Genomic DNA, 19479 nt, shown 5'->3' with positions numbered 1-19479 from the left:
CTATCTTGGACACCCATTACAGAAATAGCTAAGTCAGCTTCTGGAAACTGGGAGCTCTGTTTAGATGTCAGAATTTCTTTTCAGAGCAGTTGCTATGTACATACAAAGGACTCATTAGACCTTTCACGGAGGACTGCTCTTACATCAAGGGTGGCTCTATCTCTGCATCTATACTTGACAGAGTTGAGGTGAAAGCGGTTTGGTGTTTCAACTCTCCCAGGCTAACTTCATTACTTGACTCACTTGCCCTACATTACAATTTTGGTACACTTTCCCTTTTCTATGAGTATTACTTTAGCTTTTACTCCTGAGAGCTGGCTGCTTGTGTGCCCCCATCATAGCTAAACCATGAAATACCTGTCAAACTGTTGCATCACGTGATTACTGTGTACCTGATGGCAACTCAAGGGTGTGCCATTTTCATAATCTTCTTTCCTTATGCCTTGAAGCTCTAGAAATCAGTACCTCTCTCATGTCTTTCCCATTATCTATGAACTAGCACTTTTTAAAGGACAGATTTTTAATGTCCTCCAAATTTCATAAATACTTTTCCTTGTCTCTTCTTTTTCCCTTTCATTAACCCCTTTTTATTTCAATCAAGGCTTTTGTCTATAAATGATGCCTCAAAAGTAAAAAAAAAAAGAATAATAATAGTGCTTTAATGTCCTCCAAACATAAATACTTTTCCTTGTCTCTTCTTTTTCCCTTTCATTAACCTCTTTTTATTTCAATTAAGGCTTTTGTCTATAAATGATGCCTCAAAAGTAAAAAAAAAAGAATAATAATAGTGCTATCACACTACTGTAATAAAACCTACCAAATTCAAGGAATCCCATATAATCACATATAAAATAATTTGGGATCTGATCATTGCAAAGGAATGGGGGTCTTCTGTGTTTCTCTATGTATGATATTCACCATAATGAAGCATTATTCATTAAACAGGGCAAAGGGTCATGAGTATTGAGTGCTACAGTTGTGAAATTTCATAAAGTGGAGCTTTGTACATTGCAGACCCTATGCACTAATACTTCTCAAACATTTAGTAAGTCACTTAAGTGATACTGGTCAATCAACAGTTCTAGCATCAATGAGCTTGTAAGTTAATTTGTATAAGTGATACTTGTTAATCAGCAGTTTTAGCCTTGTGTACCTTTTACAGAGGTCATCATTAATTTCACATTACTTGTGTGCTACAGATATTCAGTGCCAGATTCTATCCAGTATGTAACAATACTCTGCCAAACTTTATCCAGTGAGTTACAAGATTCAGGCTCATGCTTTATCCGGTATGTTAAAATGTGAGGTAGTGTATTGCGACAATTCTACTGAGTGTGCTACTATGATTATACATTAAAACATACAGCATTTATAGTGACTATGGTTCTTATCAAATATTGTCATCCAGCAGTCATGTAACTCATTCTTATATATCCAACCTTGTGGTGTTGCATCTTTTTCAAGACTGAGTTGGTTATGTGCAAGATTCTTATCAGGTCAGGGAGACATTCATCTTTCCTTGAAGCAGGTTCTGTCAATGAGTTTATATTTATCATTCATTTTACTATATTTAAGTGTGTGTGAGTGTGTGTGTGTGTGTGTGTGTGTGTGTGTGTGTGTGTGTGTGTGTGTGTGTGTGCGTACAAAATTATAAGTTTGCATTTATGCACTAAAAATAAATACACTTATTCACACTTGTGTTTAATACATACTACTATTTTGCCCACTGCCTGCAAGCTTCCCACATACATTGGCCATTATCATGGCTGTTTGAGTTGCAGCCATCCTAATTTGGACAAGATCTTAGGAACTCTAGTTACTGTAGTGGTCATTTAAACTTAAGTGCTAATTCTGGTGTAAGATCATAATCATTCTAAACTCTAATCAACTGAGTCATTTGCATCATATGTAAACACCATGGATTTTGCAGAAAAAAAAAAAGCTAAAACTTATACTGTATATTTAGCTGTGAGCCCAAGTACAATATATCAATCAGCAACTTACCTGTAACATTTATACCAAGCTTTTGACTGTGTAGTAAGAGTAGATGAGTTGCTAAGTGTGAAGGAAGACCAAGTAGTAGGAGAGAGACACAGTCACTTGCATATTGTCTAACAATTCTTTGTAGTCGTTCTTCGTCACACAGGTTATTTCTGCTTCTACTACCTGTAGAGGATAACCAAAGTAGTCTAATTCAAAACAGAAACTAGTCTTTAAAATTCTTCCATATAACTATCTTAAAGGGCAAAGATGAGTATATTTGATGATGTAGTATTCTTGTTGGTGCTATATTGATGTGAGGTGTGGGCCTTAGAGAAAAATATAAAGGATACGGTGAATGTGTTAGAGATGAAATGTTTGAGGACAATATGTGGTGTGCGAAGGGTTGATTGAATAAGAAATGATAGGGTAAGAAAGAGGTGCAGTAGTTAGAGGAGTATGTATGTGTGGGCTGAAGACAGTGTGCTGAAATTTTTGGACATATGGAGAGGATGGGTGAAGAAAGGTTAACTAAAGGTGTTTACATGTCACAAATGGAGGGAACAAGGAAAAGAGGGAACCAGGAAGGAGGTAGAAGAATGGAGCAAAAGATGCTTTGAAAGCTTGAGGCCTGAACAAGCAGGAGGGTGTGAGGTGAGAAAGGTATAAATTAAAATGGAGTGATGTGGTCTACAAGGGATGACGTGGTGTCAATGGGTTGAATTAGGGCATATGAAACAGTTGTGGATAGGGAGCTTTAGTTACAGTGCATTATATACGAAAGCTAGACAGTGGATTTCAGCAAATGAGATAATTTCTTTCTCTGTTTTAGTGCAATCTTGCTTATGTGGGAAATGGAAAAAATGTAGAAAAAATCAACAGAACTGTGAAGAGCAAGTTAGTACTACTGAAACAGACGCAACAAGTACAATTTTCCCTAGCATTTTAACAACCTTGCACTCCATACTTCAACTGCTGTGTTTCTATCTAGAAGTACTATTGGCCCCTGACGTGACACTTGTCACTGAAAAGAACACACACCTATATTTGAGGAATTTTGACTGACACATGAAATTCTGGCAAGTCATTCCTCAAAGCCTGTTCTTTCATGACACTTCATCTTTATTGAGATGTAAGGCAACCCCATGTAGCATGCACCATATGTGCTTCGCCTAACTCCTAGCAGCCATGTCAGAAGGTGTTCTGTGCTAGCTCTTTCAAAAGTTTCTCTAGGTCCTCTCATGAACTCCTACCCTCCACAGTTGTCATATTCACCTGAAAAACTGTTTATAAAGTGTCTTTAAGTGTTTATAAAGTATTCATTGGTTATCTTATGATACTTCACTAGTTCAAACTTGTAACTATCATTTTTGTGTGAACCATTGTTGTGTCCCACAATAAATGCCCCTTCAGTGCATGTCATAAATGTCATGATGCAAAGTGTGGTAAAGTAATGTTATAAAAGTGTTTGTTGTCATACTTGAGGATATCTAGGCACTTGGCTTAAATGGGTGTAGTTGTTTAAATGGCTACAAATCTTTAAACTTTTCAAATTTTGCTAATTTCACCCATCCTAAGGAGAAACCCATCTACTTATGATGGGTCATGGTATGTATTTGCTATTGCAATTGAATATGGGTATATGACATCTACCACTGCTGCTTGGCCAATCTGTTAGACATCTGCTGATGCTTAGTCTATCTGTCAAACATCTGCTGCTGTTCCTGGATTTGGATGCCATAAATCTGGTTGTCTTCCTTGTGCTTCAAAATCACTGTCACTTTAGCTAAGTTGCCCTTATGGGGCCAAGGATCTTTCTCTCTCCATCTGGTATTGGCTTCTTGTACGTGCTTCGCCCTGGTATTTTGACATCCTAGCTTCTCCTTTTCCCACTCTCCTGACAACCAAATGTTATGCTGTTGCTTCTCAACTTGCACAAACTTTCACCTGCACAAACATAAACATCTTGACCCACTTCCATCACACTACAAAAATCCATTCTGTTCTCTCTGACCCCAGTGCTTCCAACTATCCTTTTAATTATCTCCTTTTATCTCCTCTTCTCCAACTATAAACCTTCTCCATTTCCATCAGGAATCTTGTATATGGGGAAGAAATAACACAGTCCATGACTCCCTCACATTGATATGTTTACCAAGTTCAGATCAGGTAATACTGAGTTTTCTTATATGTTCCTCACACTTAACAAACATTTCCTAATATTTCCAAGTATGTTTACTCACCCTGAAGGACAAGTAGTGGTCTGTTGTGAGTGTTCATTGACACCCTAATGGAATGTTTATGAAGGCTGGATGAGTTATTGATGGGCAATTTGATTTAAAAAACAGGGTTCCTTTACTTCACTTTTGTGCATTGCTGAAACAGCCACAAAAGTGTCCTGACAATGACCTAAGCTTCTACAGGTTAAAGGTCCCATGAACATGTGAAAGAACCAGGTTGAGGTAATTCAGTGTGGAGAGAAGCAATAAGAATGCCGGTAGGGCCATGACAAGCAAATCAATATGAACTTTTTATCAAACATGAATGTTTCTCATCTCAGCCAATATCAACTTATGTTTGAGTTGTGGTGAGGGGTGGATGTGGGGTACTTGGTTGGTCTTCGGGAGTGTATGGGGTCTCATAAGTGTTCTACTGTTACATCCTTCCACTAATTTTCATGCCCATATGGCAGCTCTACATCATGTTATAGCAATCACTCTGTAAAATCAAGGGAAATATTCAAAGAAACCTGATGAGAAATGATTTGCTGTGAAGGGTGATTTAATGCCTAACAGCAGGGGATATCTAAATTTCGAATATGGTATGCATAACGAATGAAATGCCATGAAAATACAGAAACCATTGCTATTGTTTTGAATTAATTTCCCTCATCTTTTTTCTGAACTTCATAGGTTTCATTATTTTTTCCTTACAAGCCCCTTGAAGATTTTTAGATGATTTTCAAACCTGTGTAAAATCAAAATAACAGAAATATCTTGTTAACTATGGTGAAAAAGTTTGATTACCCAACCATATTGCAATATGCAGCAAGTCAGATAACTGGGAACCTTGGATATCTGGATAATTTTATTGATATTACAGTACAGAAATAGTCTATGGGACTAGACTGTGGATGGGAAGCTCAGGTAAAGATATGTTCTATATGGCAGCCAGAGAGTTGATACATACAAATGAAGTTGTTCTTTGTTTGTTCTTTATGCACTTCCAACAGCACGAGAAACCATTCTATATGAAAAAGGTCAAAGAAATAAAACTGATAAAATCAAAATTAATCATGTGATACTGTACTGTACATACATACACTAAAAAAGAATGCTGATAATTCTTTTCAAGTCTTGCAACATAAGTGTAGGTCAAATGAAGCTCCACTAAAATTGTTTTACCAATGTTAAACCCAGTATACAGTCTTGACCTAGGGTTACCTTTCTCACTGCACTATATGTTTACTGTCTGCTGAACACCTAATGACATATGCTTCTGTTTCTTTGTAATGCACTCATGAGCTTGTCAATGCACTTGCACTGTTTTTAGCTAACACTATTAAGGGTTGACATTTCACCTCCTAAAGTTCAATTCAAGTGATATCAGCCACAATGAAACATAGCAAGAGAGGTTGACAATCTATACAAAAGTATATATTGATGCTTGAAGAACACCTATAGTGGCCAACACACAGTAGAGTTTAGGGTCCCCAAAGTTGGATAACTGAACTTTTGACAAATAACTGGTAGTTATTACATTCTGATGAATCCCAATGGACAGATGGTACCACTAAATAACTGAAAGCCAGAAAATTAGACTTTTTCTCTTCGATGCTCACCTGCTGGTTCATCTCTTTTGTACGATGGGGAAGACTGGCAAGCAGTTGTGAAGAAGTCAACAATAGTTTGCACCTTCTTAACACGAAGTAAACTTCGAAGAACTTGGCGAAGAGCTGGGTCTTGTAAAGGAGCCTGAAATTTGGTTTAGATATAATAAGAGGTTTACTGTATACTGAATTTCAGAGCATGAAAGTAAACCTCTAACCTTCTACAAGACTTTCTCCAATAAAAAGAGTAATATATTTAGTCTGAGCAAGCAATATTACCATTATCTCTGCTGCTTCTCTTGCAGTATCAACTCTTGGCCAAGGTTGCGGAAGGGGTGCACGACTGACAGCTTCCATCAGCTGATCCAGCTGTGTCTCCACTGCTTCAAATAATAGGTGGAAACCCATAAGAAGCATCTGACCTTGGCTCATGTCAGTACTAGATGATGAATTACTGCTGCTTCTTCCTGATGTGATCCTTTCAATAACTTCAATTAATTGCTGATGAAGAGCTGTAGCCTCCTGTAGGGCATCCTCATGGCGAGGCTGAGAAAACAGTGCTGTTTCATAAAGATACCATAATGCTTATGCAGGAGAGTTTATTTTCTTTAGGATAGGTGGCAAAATCTTGAAAAAGATCAGAGATTAATGTAATATAAGCACACTACAAAAAAAATGCATGCCTTGATTTTCCTGATATGTATATGTTATAAATCTAAGCTTCTCATCATTTAAGACTTCTGAGTAAAAGCAACTGACCATTCAATCTGCAAGTTAATGCAACTATCCATCCCATACAATATAATCAGTTTGTCTGAAGAATTCCTTAGCATATACTCTAAGCGTTGTTTTTACATCTAAAATAAACAAAGAAATGTAATGAAATGAGTAGCTGGCAAAGACTTCAAATATTCCAACTTCTTGTAAATACAATATGGGAAATATGGCAAATGTTACATATATGTACTTATCAATCTGTTATGTTAAAGATACTGTTAACTTCATACAGGCATCATAAGAATCATCAGACGAAGGTGTGTAGTGAGCTGTTGACAAAGAGTAGCAGGGGAGGTGGTAGCACTGGAGACAACAGACTGGAGCTCTGTTGCCAGATTTACTACAGATGGTTCTCCTCGCCAAAAGAGACGGATACCTTCTACAATGATAATTCCACTTGTATTTAAGACCAGCTCCTGCAAAACAATACAAACAAAAAATTTATTAAATGGTAAAGATGTTACATGTCCTTTCAAACTAAAATAAGGGTGAACCATAAAACATTCAATAATATCACCAATACAAAAGCTTTCCATACTCTTTCATGAAAGATTCTAGAGACTTTATAGCTTGCAGCCATGGGGGTTTGTGGCCCCACTCTAGAAGTTTGGCCTTTGGCCCTTCACATGCTTAATGCTAGCCCTATTTACAACTAGATAAACAGGTACAAACAACATGGTTAATTTGATGGCCCTTGGCTTCTAAGCCATACAAAACATTAGTCCATATTCAGCCTCAGCTGATAATGAACATGTATCTACACTTCCTTTTAAGTCAACTGACCATGACATGATGTTGATGATGTTAAAGACAGTAGTTTGTTTTTCATTTAATGTTACTATACAAATATTTCTGATAATTCTATGTGAAAATTCTAAGAGACAATGAATTATTATAATCATACTGGCTGGTGATAGTATTTCTGAATTAAGATTTATGTTTTTTTCATCACTCAATTACTGTCCTAACTTCATACCCAACCAAAGCAAATGTTACACAGTCACCCTTTGTGTGACAGGTGCTTTATTCTGTTAGAAAACTCGGTCTTTCCCTTTTCATGTAGACCTTTATGCCAAGTACACATCATTATTTTCTAATAACAAAAAGTACAGTGCTTGTTTCTGCTTTTACTGAAATAAGGACAGTAATAAAGTAATGAAGAAACATAAATCTTAATTCAGAAATACCATCACCACTCAGTATGATTACAATAATTCACTGGTCTAGAATTTTCACATAAAATTATCAGACATTTTTGTACACTCTACATTCATACAACAATATCTGGACTACTGTACCATTAAACTTACCTATCTCTGCCCCTGACAACAATACCTCCCCTTTCACTTGCCCCTATATGAACCTAGGATCTTACCCTCCTAAAGTTTCCAGGGTTCTATTCACTGCCATGTCCAATCCCAGGTATTTAAAACACCTATTTTCCTCTAGGTTCTTTCTATTCATACCCAGATTCCAAATACCCTGTCTCTCTCAAATGATAAATCTAATAAACTTGCTTCATATCTACCCTCAACTTTCTCCTTTCACACACTCTCCCAAACTCAGATATCAGCACCTGCAGTTTTTCACGTGAATCTGTAGACGCTTTCCTCCCATACCATATATTCAAAACACCTTCCACTGAGCATCCCTATCAAAGCTATTATATGCTTTCTCCAGATCCATAAACACTACATGCTAATCCCTCTGTTTCTCTGAGGATGTCTTGCTCACATCCTTTAAAGCAAACACCTGAGTCACACATCCACTACCTTTCCTGTGGCCACAATATTCCCCTGCAGTCTCATGCCCTGTGCATGCCATCACCTTTTCAACCACCACTCTCATACAACTTACCAAGTATACTCAACAAACTTATACCTCTGTAATTTGAACATTCACTTTTGTCCAACTACCTTTATACAATGGCACTATGCAGGCATTCCCTAATCCTCAGTTATTTTACCATGAGCCATGCATACAATGAAAATCCAAACTAGGCAATCAGGAACACAAATGAAGATCATCAAACATTATTTATTTATTCATTATACTTTGTCGCTGTCTCCCGCGTTTGTGAGGTAGTGCAAGGAAACAGACGAAAGAAATGGCCCAACCTCCCCCATACACATGTATATACATACGTCCACACATGCAAATATACATACCTACACAGCTTTCCATGGTTTACCCCAGACGCTTCACATGCCTTGATTCAATCCACTGACAGCACGTCAACCCCGGTATACCACATCGCTCCAATTCACTCTATTCCTTGCCCTCCTTTCACCCTCCTGCATGTTCAGGCCCCGATCACACAAAATCTTTTTCACTCCATCTTTCCACCTCCAATTTGGTCTCCCTCTTCTCCTCGTTCCCTCCACCTCCGACACATATATCCTCTTGGTCAATCTTTCCTCACTCATTCTCTCCATGTGCCCAAACCACTTCAAAACACCCTCTTCTGCTCTCTCAACCATGCTCTTTTTATTTCCACACATCTCTCTTACCCTTACGTTACTCACTCGATCAAACCACCTCACACCACACATTGTCCTCAAACATCTCATTTCCAGCACATCCATCCTCCTGCGCACAACTCTATCCATAGCCCACGCCTCGCAACCATACAACATTGTTGGAACCACTATTCCTTCAAACATACCCATTTTGGCTTTCCGAGATAATGTTCTCGACTTCCACACATTCTTCAAGGCCCCCAGAATTTTCGCCCCCTCCCCCACCCTATGATCCACTTCCGCTTCCATGGTTCCATCCGCTGCCAGATCCACTCCCAGATATCTAAAACACTTCACTTCCTCCAGTTTTTCTCCATTCAAACTCACCTCCCAATTGACTTGACCCTCAACCCTACTGTACCTAATAACCTTGCTCTTATTCACATTTACTCTTAACTCTCTTCTTCCACACACTTTACCAAACTCAGTCACCAGCTTCTGCAGTTTCTCACATGAATCAGCCACCAGCGCTGTATCATCAGCGAACAACAACTGACTCACTTCCCAAGCTCTCTCATCCCCAACAGACTTCATACTTGCCCCTCTTTCCAAGACTCTTGCATTTACCTCCCTAACAACCCCATCCATAAACAAATTAAACAACCGTGGAGACATCACACACCCCTGCCGCAAACCTACATTCACTGAGAACCATTCACTTTCCTCTCTTCCTACATGTACACATGCCTTACATCCTCGATAAAAACTTTTCACTGCTTCTAACAACTTTCCTCCCACACCATATATTCTTAATACCTTCAACAGAGCATCTCTATCAACTCTATCATATGCCTTCTCCAGATCCATAAATGCTACATACAAATCCATTTGCTTTTCTAAGTATTTCTCACATACATTCTTCAAAGCAAACACCTGATCCACGCATCCTCTACCACTTCTGAAACCACACTGCTCTTCCCCAATCTGATGCTCTGTACATGCCTTCACCCTCTCAATCAATACCCTCCCATATAATTTACCAGGAATACTCAACAAACTTATACCTCTGTAATTTGAGCACTCACTCTTATCCCCTTTGCCTTTGTACAATGGCACTATGCACGCATTCCGCCAATCCTCAGGCACCTCACCATGAGTCATACATACATTAAATAACCTTACCAACCAGTCAACAATACAGTCACTCCCTTTTTTTATAAATTCCACTGCAATACCATCCAAACCAGCTGCCTTGCCGGCTTTCATCTTCCGCAAAGCTTTCACTACCTCTTCTCTGTTTACCAAATCATTTTCCCTAACCCTCTCACTTTGCACACCACCTCGACCAAAACACCCTATATCTGCCACTCTATCATCAAACACATTCAACAAACCTTCAAAATACTCACTCCATCTCCTTCTCACATCACCACTACTTGTTATCACCTCCCCATTTGCGCCCTTCACTGAAGTTCCCATTTGCTCTCTTGTCTTACGCACTTTATTTACCTCCTTCCAGAACATCTTTTTATTCTCCCTAAAATTTAATGATACTCTCTCACCCCAACTCTCATTTGCCCTTTTTTTCACCTCTTGCACCTTTCTCTTGACCTCCTGTCTCTTTCTTTTATACATCTCCCACTCAATTGCATTTTTTCCCTGCAAAAATTGTCCAAATGCCTCTCTCTTCTCTTTCACTAATACTCTTACTTCTTCATCCCACCACTCACTACCCTTTCTAATCAACCCACCTCCCACTCTTCTCATGCCACAAGCATCTTTTGCGCAATCCATCACTGATTCCCTAAATACATCCCATTCCTCCCCCACTCCCCTTACTTCCATTGTTCTCACCTTTTTCCATTCTGTACTCAGTCTCTCCTGGTACTTCCTCACACAGGTCTCCTTCCCAAGCTCACTTACTCTCACCACCCTCTTCACCCCAACATTCACTCTTCTTTTCTGAAAACCCATACAAATCTTCACCTTAGCCTCCACAAGATAATGATCAGACATCCCTCCAGTTGCACCTCTCAGCACATTAACATCCAAAAGTCTCTCTTTCGCACGCCTGTCAATTAACAAGTAATCCAATAACGCTCTCTGGCCATCTCTCCTACTTACATAAGTATACTTATGTATATCTCGCTTTTTAAACCAGGTATTCCCAATCATCAGTCCTTTTTCAGCACATAAATCTACAAGCTCTTCACCATTTCCATTTACAACACTGAACACCCCATGTATACCAATTATTCCCTCAACTGCCACATTACTCACCTTTGCATTCAAATCACCCATCACTATAACCCGGTCTCGTGCATCAAAACCACTAACACACTCATTCAGCTGCTCCCAAAACACTTGCCTCTCATGATCTTTCTTCTCATGCCCAGGTGCATATGCACCAATAATCACCCACCTCTCTCCATCAACTTTCAGTTTTACCCATATTAATCGGGAATTTACTTTCTTACATTCTATCACATACTCCCACAACTCCTGTTTCAGGAGTATTGCTACTCCTTCCCTTGCTCTTGTCCTCTCACTAACCCCTGACTTTACTCCCCAGACATTCCCAAACCACTCTTCCCCTTTACCCTTGAGCTTCGTTTCACTCAGAGCCAAAACATCCAGGTTCCTTTCCTCAAACATACTACCTATCTCTTTTTTCACATCTTGGTTACATCCACACACATTTAGGCACCCCACTCTGAGCCTTCGAGGAGGATGAGCACTCCCCGCGTGACTCCTTCTTCTGTTTCCCATTTTAGAAAGTTAATACAAGGAGGGGAGGATTTCTGGCCCCCCGCTCCCGTCCCCTCTAGTCGCTTTCTACGACACGCGAGGAATACGTGGGAAGTATTCTTTCATCCCTATCCCCAGGGATAATATACATATATATATACATATACACTTACACACACATACACATACATACGCACATATACACACACACACACATACATATATATACATATGAAAAATGTAAGAAACAATTTAGAAAACTGAAACTTCTAGCTTGAAATGAATGAAAAAATGAATGTCACATAATGGTTCAACCTCTGGCTATGGAAAAAGGAAATGTATAATTTATTTACACAAAACGTCAATAGCAGTTCTCATCAATTTAACCACTGTATCAATAAGCTTCAATGTCTAAGCTACATTTTTCTCCAATTTCACTATTTTCTTGTCAAAAGAAAACATTAAGGATGACAAAATTTACATATCCCTTTCATCTAATGAAGGCAATTCACTGAGGAAAAAAGGCTATAATACAATAAAGTTTACAAAATGGAATGAGAGATAACTTGATCCTGCATATCAACTGGCCTAAAACATTAATATCATCAGCATATAGGTGCAACACCAAAGAAATTATATAATCATGCTAAACTTAGGCAGCATACCCATGTCATTGAAGATTATTCTTAAGTTTTCTACTTCTAAACATATGTTCATACAACTCCAGAAAAAACATACATGGAGAGCAGCAAATACATCATGAAGGGCAGATATAGCTTGTATGACTGGAGTCTCTTGAGGATATGTTGGTGGGGAGTGTGTTGTAAGAAGAGTGACTAACTCCACCATGCCACCAAGAGTCACCATGCTTTCTCGCAACCACCAAAGTCCTCCGATGGTCAAATCCACAAGTCCCTCTCCAGTACCAGCAGCAGTCTTGTCTGCCCGTAACCTACAGAGATAAATATATTACTGTACATTACATATTACTTCAATCTACCAAACTTTTACATTACACTCCATTCATAAAACACATACCTATTCAAACTTTTCCGTCGCCATGTTCATGCAAAACCTACCCCAAAATGCCATTGACAGCATATCCATCTTCCCAATTTCCCTTCTGATGATAAGCTTCTCAAGCACATAATTCTTCAATCACTTCAGCCTCTAAAACTTCTGTTCATCCCCTAAATTTGCTCCATTCAAAGTACAGTCATATCTACTGTCTATTCCAATTTCCTTCTCTTATCTTTTTTCCATACACATCCATCACTTCCCACACAAGCAAGGTAGCATCAAGAACAAATGACTGAGCCTTACAGGGAATAATCCTCACTTGGCCTCCTTTTCTGCTCCTTCTTTTGGAAAGTAAAACAGGAGGGGAGGATTTCCAGCTCCTGCTCCCACCCCTCCCACCCACATTTGTTTACACTCAGTCTCTAGCTGTCATGTGTAATGCACCGATACCACAGCTCCCTTTTCACATCCACAGATGCTTCACATGCCCTGGTTCAATCCATTGACAGCATGTCAACCCCGGTATACCACACTGTTCCAATTCACTCTATTCCTTGCATGCCTTTTACCCTACTTTAAACTCAGGCCCTGATCGCTCAAAATCTTTTTCACTCCACCCTTCCACCTCCAATTTGGTCTCCCACTTCTCGTTCCCTCCATCTCTGACACATATATCTTATTTGTCAATCTCTCCTCACTCATTCTCTCCATGTGACCAAACCATTTCAATACACCTTCTTCTGCTCTCTCAACGACACTCTTTTTATTACCATGCATCTCTCTTACCCTTTCATTACTTACTCAATCAAACCACCTCACACCACATATTGTCCTCAAACATTTCATTTCCAACACATCCACCCTCCTCCACACAATCCTATCTATAGCCCATGCCTTGCAACCACATAACATTGTTGGAACCACTATTCCTTCAAACTCACTCCCCAACTAACCCATCCCTCTGTCCTGCCAAATCTAACAACCTTGTTTTTATTCACCTTTACTCTTAACTTTCTCCTTTCATACAGTCTCCTCAAGTTTGTCATAAACTTCTGAAGTTTCTCACTCAAAGTTGCCACCAATGCAATGTCATCAGTAAACAACAACTGACTTACTACCCAGATCCCCTTACCCCCGACAGACTACATACTCACCATGACCCTACATACACCGAATATTATAATAAAAAATCAGCAACACAGTCACCTCTTTCTTAAGAAATGTAACTGCAGTATCATCTATGCCAGCTATCTTCCCACAATACACTTTATGTGGGGCTTTCACCACTTCTCTTTTAACCAAACCCCTTTCCATGACTCTCTCATTCTGCATACCTTTCCGACCCAAACACTGTACATCTGCCACCCTATCATCAAACACATTCATCAATCTTTCAAAGTATTCACTCCATCTCCTCCTCTCTCAACATTACTTCTTACCACTTACCCATCTGCTCCTTTCACTGATGTTCCAGTTTGATCTCTTGTCTTTTTTACATTGTAAAACTCCTTCCAAATCATCTTATTCTCCCGGATGTTTACAGATAATCATTCACCCCAACTCTCATTTGCCCTCCTTTTCCACCCCTGTTCCTTCCTCCTGACCTCCTACTACTTTCTCTTCTTCAACTCCCAATCATTTGCTCTCGTTTTCCATCAGTGCTGCCAATAAACCTCTCTTTTTTTTCACTGGCAACTTTACTTTGTCATCCCACCACTTACTACCCTTTCTCACATGCCCACCTCCCACTTTCTGCATACAACACACTTCTCTTGCACATGCCATCAATGCTTCCCAAAATATCTTCTATTCCACACCCACATCCCCTTGTTCAATCTATCCTCACCTCTTGTAATTCTACATGGTCTCTCCAAGGATTTCTTCATACATATTTCTTTTCCAAACTCACTCACTTTTATCACCCTCATCTCATTTCTTCTTTTCCAAAAACCTCAAATTTTCACCCTTGCCTCCAAGAGATATTGGTTCAGATATCCCACCAACTACCCCTCTCTAACAAATTCATATCCAAAGCTCTCTCTTTTGTATGCCTATGACTTAGTATGTAATCCACTAATGACCTTTTATTATCTTTCACACTCACCCAAGCATACTCACCTATGCCACTCTTTTTAAACCAGTTCATTTTCAGCTCACAACTCCACATGCTGTTCACTATTCCTATTTACCTCACTGAATACTCCATGTTCCTTAATCATAGCATCAACTGTCTAAATAATTGTTCTTGCACCTAAATCATTCATAACTACTACCAACAAACTAACATCAAAACTACTGACACACCCACTCAGCTGCTCCCAAAACACTTGCCTCACATCATCCACCTTCTCAAAATCAGGTGCATTAGCACTAATAATCACTTATCTCTTAAAACCCACTTCCATTTCTACCCTTATCAGTCCGAAGCTCATCTCCCTATACTTTTTCACACATTCCATTAAGCATGTCCGAGAGAGAGAGAGAGAGAGAGAGAGAGAGAGAGAGAGAGAGAGAGAGAGAGGCAAAAGTAAGTGAGTACAAGTTATTACTGAGGATAAAACTTAAAAATGAGATGGAAAAAAAACAAACTACTAACATACCTGGCACTTGTAAGCTGTGTGAGGGAATTGAGGAGTGCACAAGTCATAGCTGCCACTCCCGATATTCCATGGTCAGCTACTAGCGCTGATATTGCCAGTGACGTCTCCTGGACTGAATTCACAACCACAACTCTATCATTCAGGCCTTCAGTTCGCATTCTTTCATAAACCTGTTTTTCAGAACCAATTAATAATTAAACATTACTATTATATTCTATTAACAGGTATATATACAAATCTTATAACCATGTAAAAATTTCCTATGTGAATATGATAAATTGCAGAGAATTTTTCTTTTGTATTTCATATATCTATATTAAATACAAAAAAAAAAAGAGAGAAGGGGGCCAAGAGAGGATATTCTCTCTAAGGATGAGTCCTCTGTTCTTAATGCTACCTCGCTAAACTGGAAAATGGCAAATATGAAAAAAATATATATTTTGCTCTCACTTTTTCCCATTCTACACTCAATCTCTCCTGGTACCTCCTCATACAAGTCTCCTTTCCAAGCTCACTTACTCTCACCCCTCTCTTCTCCCCAACATTCTCTCTTCTGTTTTGAAAATCTTCACCTTCACCTCCACAAGATAGTGATCAGAGGCCAGACATCCCTCCAGCTGCCCCTCTCAGCACATTAACATCCAAAATCTCTCTTTTACATGCCTATCAATTAACATGTGATCCAATAATGCCCTTTGACCATCTTTTCTACTCAGATATGTATACTTACGTATATCTCTGTTTTTAAACCAGGTATTCCCAATCACCAGCCTTTTTTCAGCACACAAATCCAAAAGCTTTTCACCATTTCAATTCACAACACTGAATACCTCATGTACACCAATTAAGCTCTCAACGACCACATTACTCACCTTTGTATTCAGATCACCCAACACTAATACCAGGTCTTGTGCACCAAAGCTGCTGACACACTCACTCAGCTGCTTCCAAAACACTTGCCTCTCATGATCTATCATCTCATGACCAGGTGCATAATCACCAATAATCACCCATCTCTATCCATCCACTTTCAATTTTGCCCACATCAATCTAGAATCTACTTTCTTACACTCTACCACACACTCCCACAACTCCTGCTTCAGGAGTAGTGCTACTCCTTCCTTAGCTCTTGTCCTCTCACCAACCCCCTGACTTTACTCCCAAGACTTTTCCAAACCATTCTTCCCCTTTACCCTTGAGCTTCATTTCAATCAGAGCCATTCAGACGCCCCAATCTGAGCCTTTTATAAGGATGAGCACTTCCCGCTTGACTCCTTCCTCTGTTTAGAAAGTGAAATACAAAGAGGGGAGGGTTTCCAGCATATACATACATAAACGCCCTTATATGCACATATACATATACATATCAATATAAGAGTTTTGGAAAGAGGGGCAAGTATGAAGTCTGTTGGGGATGAGAGAGCTTGGGAAGTGAGTCAGTTGTTGTTCGCTGATGATACAGCGCTGGTGGCTGATTCATGTGAGAAACTGCAGAAGCTGGTGACTGAGTTTGCTAAAGTGTGTGAAAGAAGAAAGTTAAGAGTAAATGTGAATAAGAGCAAGGTAATTAGGTACAGTAGGTTTGAGGGTCAAATCAATTGGGAGGTAAGTCTGAATGGAGAAAAACTGGAGGAAGTAAAGTGTTTTAGATATCTGGGAGTGGATCTGGCAGCGGATGGAACCATGGAAGCGGAAGTGGATCATAGGGTGGGTGAGGGGGCGAAAATCCTGGGAGCCTTGAAGAATATTTCCGAGAACATTATCTCGGAAAGCAAAAATGGGTATGTTTGAAGGAATAGTGGTTCCAACAATGTTGTATGGTTGCAAGGCGTGGGCTATGGATAGAGTTGTGTGCAGGAGGATGGATGTGCTGGAAATGAGATGTTTGAGGACAATGTGTGGTGTGAGGTGGTTTGATCGAGTAAGTAACGTAAGGGTAAGAGAGATGTGTAGAAATAAAAAGAGCGTGGTTGAGAGAGCAGAAGAGGGTGTTTTGATATGGTTTGGGCACATGGAGAGAATGAGTGAGGAAAGATTGACCAAGAGGATATATGTGTCAGAGATGGAGGGAACGAGGAGAAGTGGGAGACCAAATTGGAGGTGGAAAGATGGAGTGAAGAAGATTTTGTGTGATCGGGGCCTGAACATGCAGGAGGGTGAAAGGAGGGCAAGGAATAGAGTGAATTGGATCGATGTGGTATACCGGGGTTGACGTGCTGTCAGTGGATTGGATCAGGGCATGTGAAGCGTCTGGGGTAACCATGGAAAGCTGTGTAGGTATGTATATTTGCGTGTGTGGACGTATGTATATACATGTGTATGGGGGTGGGTTGGGCCATTTCTTTCGTCTGTTTCCTTGCGCTACCTCGCAAACGCAGGAGACAGCGACAAAGCAAGAAAAAAAAATCAATATAAACACATATACATACACAAACACAGACATATACATATAAACACATGTACATATTCATGCTTGCCTTCATCCATTCCTGGTACTACCCCACCCCACAAGAAACAGCATCACTACCCCCTGCTTCAGCAAGGTAGTGCAAGGAAAACAAACAAAAAAAGGCCACATTCGTTCACACTCACTAAGTGCCATGTGTAATGCACGAAACAACAGCTCCCTATCCACATCCAGGCCCCACAGACCTTTCCATGGTTTACCCAAGATGTTTCACATGCCCTGTTTCAGTCCACCGACAGCATGTCCATATATATATATAGATTGGGGTGTCTAAATGTGAGTGGATGTAACCAAGATGAGAAAAAAAGGAGAGATAGGTAGTATGTTTGAGGAAAGGAACCTGGATGTTTTGGCTCTGAGTGAAACGAAGCCCAAGGGTAAAGGGGAAGAGTGGTTTGGGAATGTCTTGGGAGTAAAGTCAGGGGTTAGTGAGAGGACAAGAGCAAGGGAAGGAGTAGCACTACTCCTGAAACAGGAGTGGTGGGAGTATGTGACAGAGTGTAAGAAAGTAAACTCTAGACTGATATAGGTGAAACTGAAAGTTGACGGAGAGAGATGGGTGATTATTGGTGCATATGCACCTGGGCATGAGAAGAAAGATCATGAGAGGCAAGTGTTTTGGGAGCAGCTGAATGAGCATGTTAGTGGTTTTGATGCACGAGACCGGGTTATGGTTTGAATGCAAAGGTGAGTAATGTGGCAGTTGAGGGAATAATAGGTATACATGGGGTGTTCAGTGTTGTAAATGGAAATGATAAAGAGCTTGTAGATTTATGTGCTGAAAAAGGACTGGTGATTGGGAATACCTTGTTTAAAAAGAGAAATATACATAAGTATACGTATGTAAGTAGGAGAGATGGCCAGAGAGCATTATTGGATTACATGTTAATTGATAGGCGTGCAAAAGAGAGACTTCTGGATGTTAATGTGCTGAGAGTTGCAACTGGAGGGATGTCTGATCATTATCTTGTGGAGGCGAAGGTGAAGATTTGTAGAGGTTTTCAGAAAAGATGAGAGAATGTTGGGGTGAAGAGAGTGGTGAGAGTAAGTGAGCTTGGGAAGAAGACTTGTGTGAGGAAGTACCAGGAGAAACTGAGTACAGAATGGAAAAAGGTGAGAACAAAGGAGGTACAGGGAGTGGGGGAGGAATGGGATGTATTTAGGGAAGCTGTGATGGCTTGCGCAAAAGATGCTTGTAGCATGAGAAGCATGGGAAGTGGGTTGATTAGAAAGGGTAGTGAGTGGTGGGATGAAGAAGTAAGATTATTAGTGAAAGAGAAGAGAGAGCCATTTGGATGACTTTTGCCAGGAAATAATGCAAATAAGTGGGAGATGTATAAAAGAAAGAGGCAGGAGGTCAAGAGAAAGGTGCAACAGGTGAAAAAGAAGGCAAATGAGAGTTGGGGTGAGAGAGTATCATTAAATTTTAGGGAGAATAAAAAGATGTTTTGGAAGGAGGTAAATAAAGTGCATAAATCAAGGGAACAAATGGGAACTTCAGTGAAGGGGGCTAATGGGGAGGTGATAACAAGTAGTGGTGATGTGAAGAGATGGAGTGAGTATCTTGAAGGTTTGTTGAATGTGTTTGATATAGAGCAG

The 19479-nt window shown here is 39.8% G+C and overlaps 1 protein-coding gene across 2 annotated transcripts in view; it reads right to left on the bottom strand.

The window, feature by feature from the left end:
- nonC (serine/threonine-protein kinase Smg1) overlaps positions 1–19479 on the bottom strand; it is a 455954-nt gene that overhangs the window by 48827 nt on the left and 387648 nt on the right. For both annotated transcript variants that reach the window (XM_071692708.1, XM_071692701.1), the window contains exons 51-56: positions 15414–15583; positions 12532–12745; positions 6817–7002; positions 6089–6355; positions 5822–5954; positions 2005–2166 (exon numbers count right to left, since the gene is read on the bottom strand). In XM_071692708.1, coding sequence (XP_071548809.1) covers positions 2005–2166; positions 5822–5954; positions 6089–6355; positions 6817–7002; positions 12532–12745; positions 15414–15583 — 1132 coding nt within the window. The remainder of the gene's footprint in view (positions 1–2004; positions 2167–5821; positions 5955–6088; positions 6356–6816; positions 7003–12531; positions 12746–15413; positions 15584–19479) is intronic.

The sequence above is a fragment of the Panulirus ornatus genome, chromosome 4 (genome assembly GCF_036320965.1).
Source record: "Panulirus ornatus isolate Po-2019 chromosome 4, ASM3632096v1, whole genome shotgun sequence".
Classification (NCBI taxonomy): Eukaryota; Metazoa; Arthropoda; class Malacostraca; order Decapoda; family Palinuridae; genus Panulirus; species Panulirus ornatus.
The sequence above is the reverse complement of the archived record's forward strand: the minus strand, read 5'-3'. Positions and strand labels throughout refer to the sequence as shown.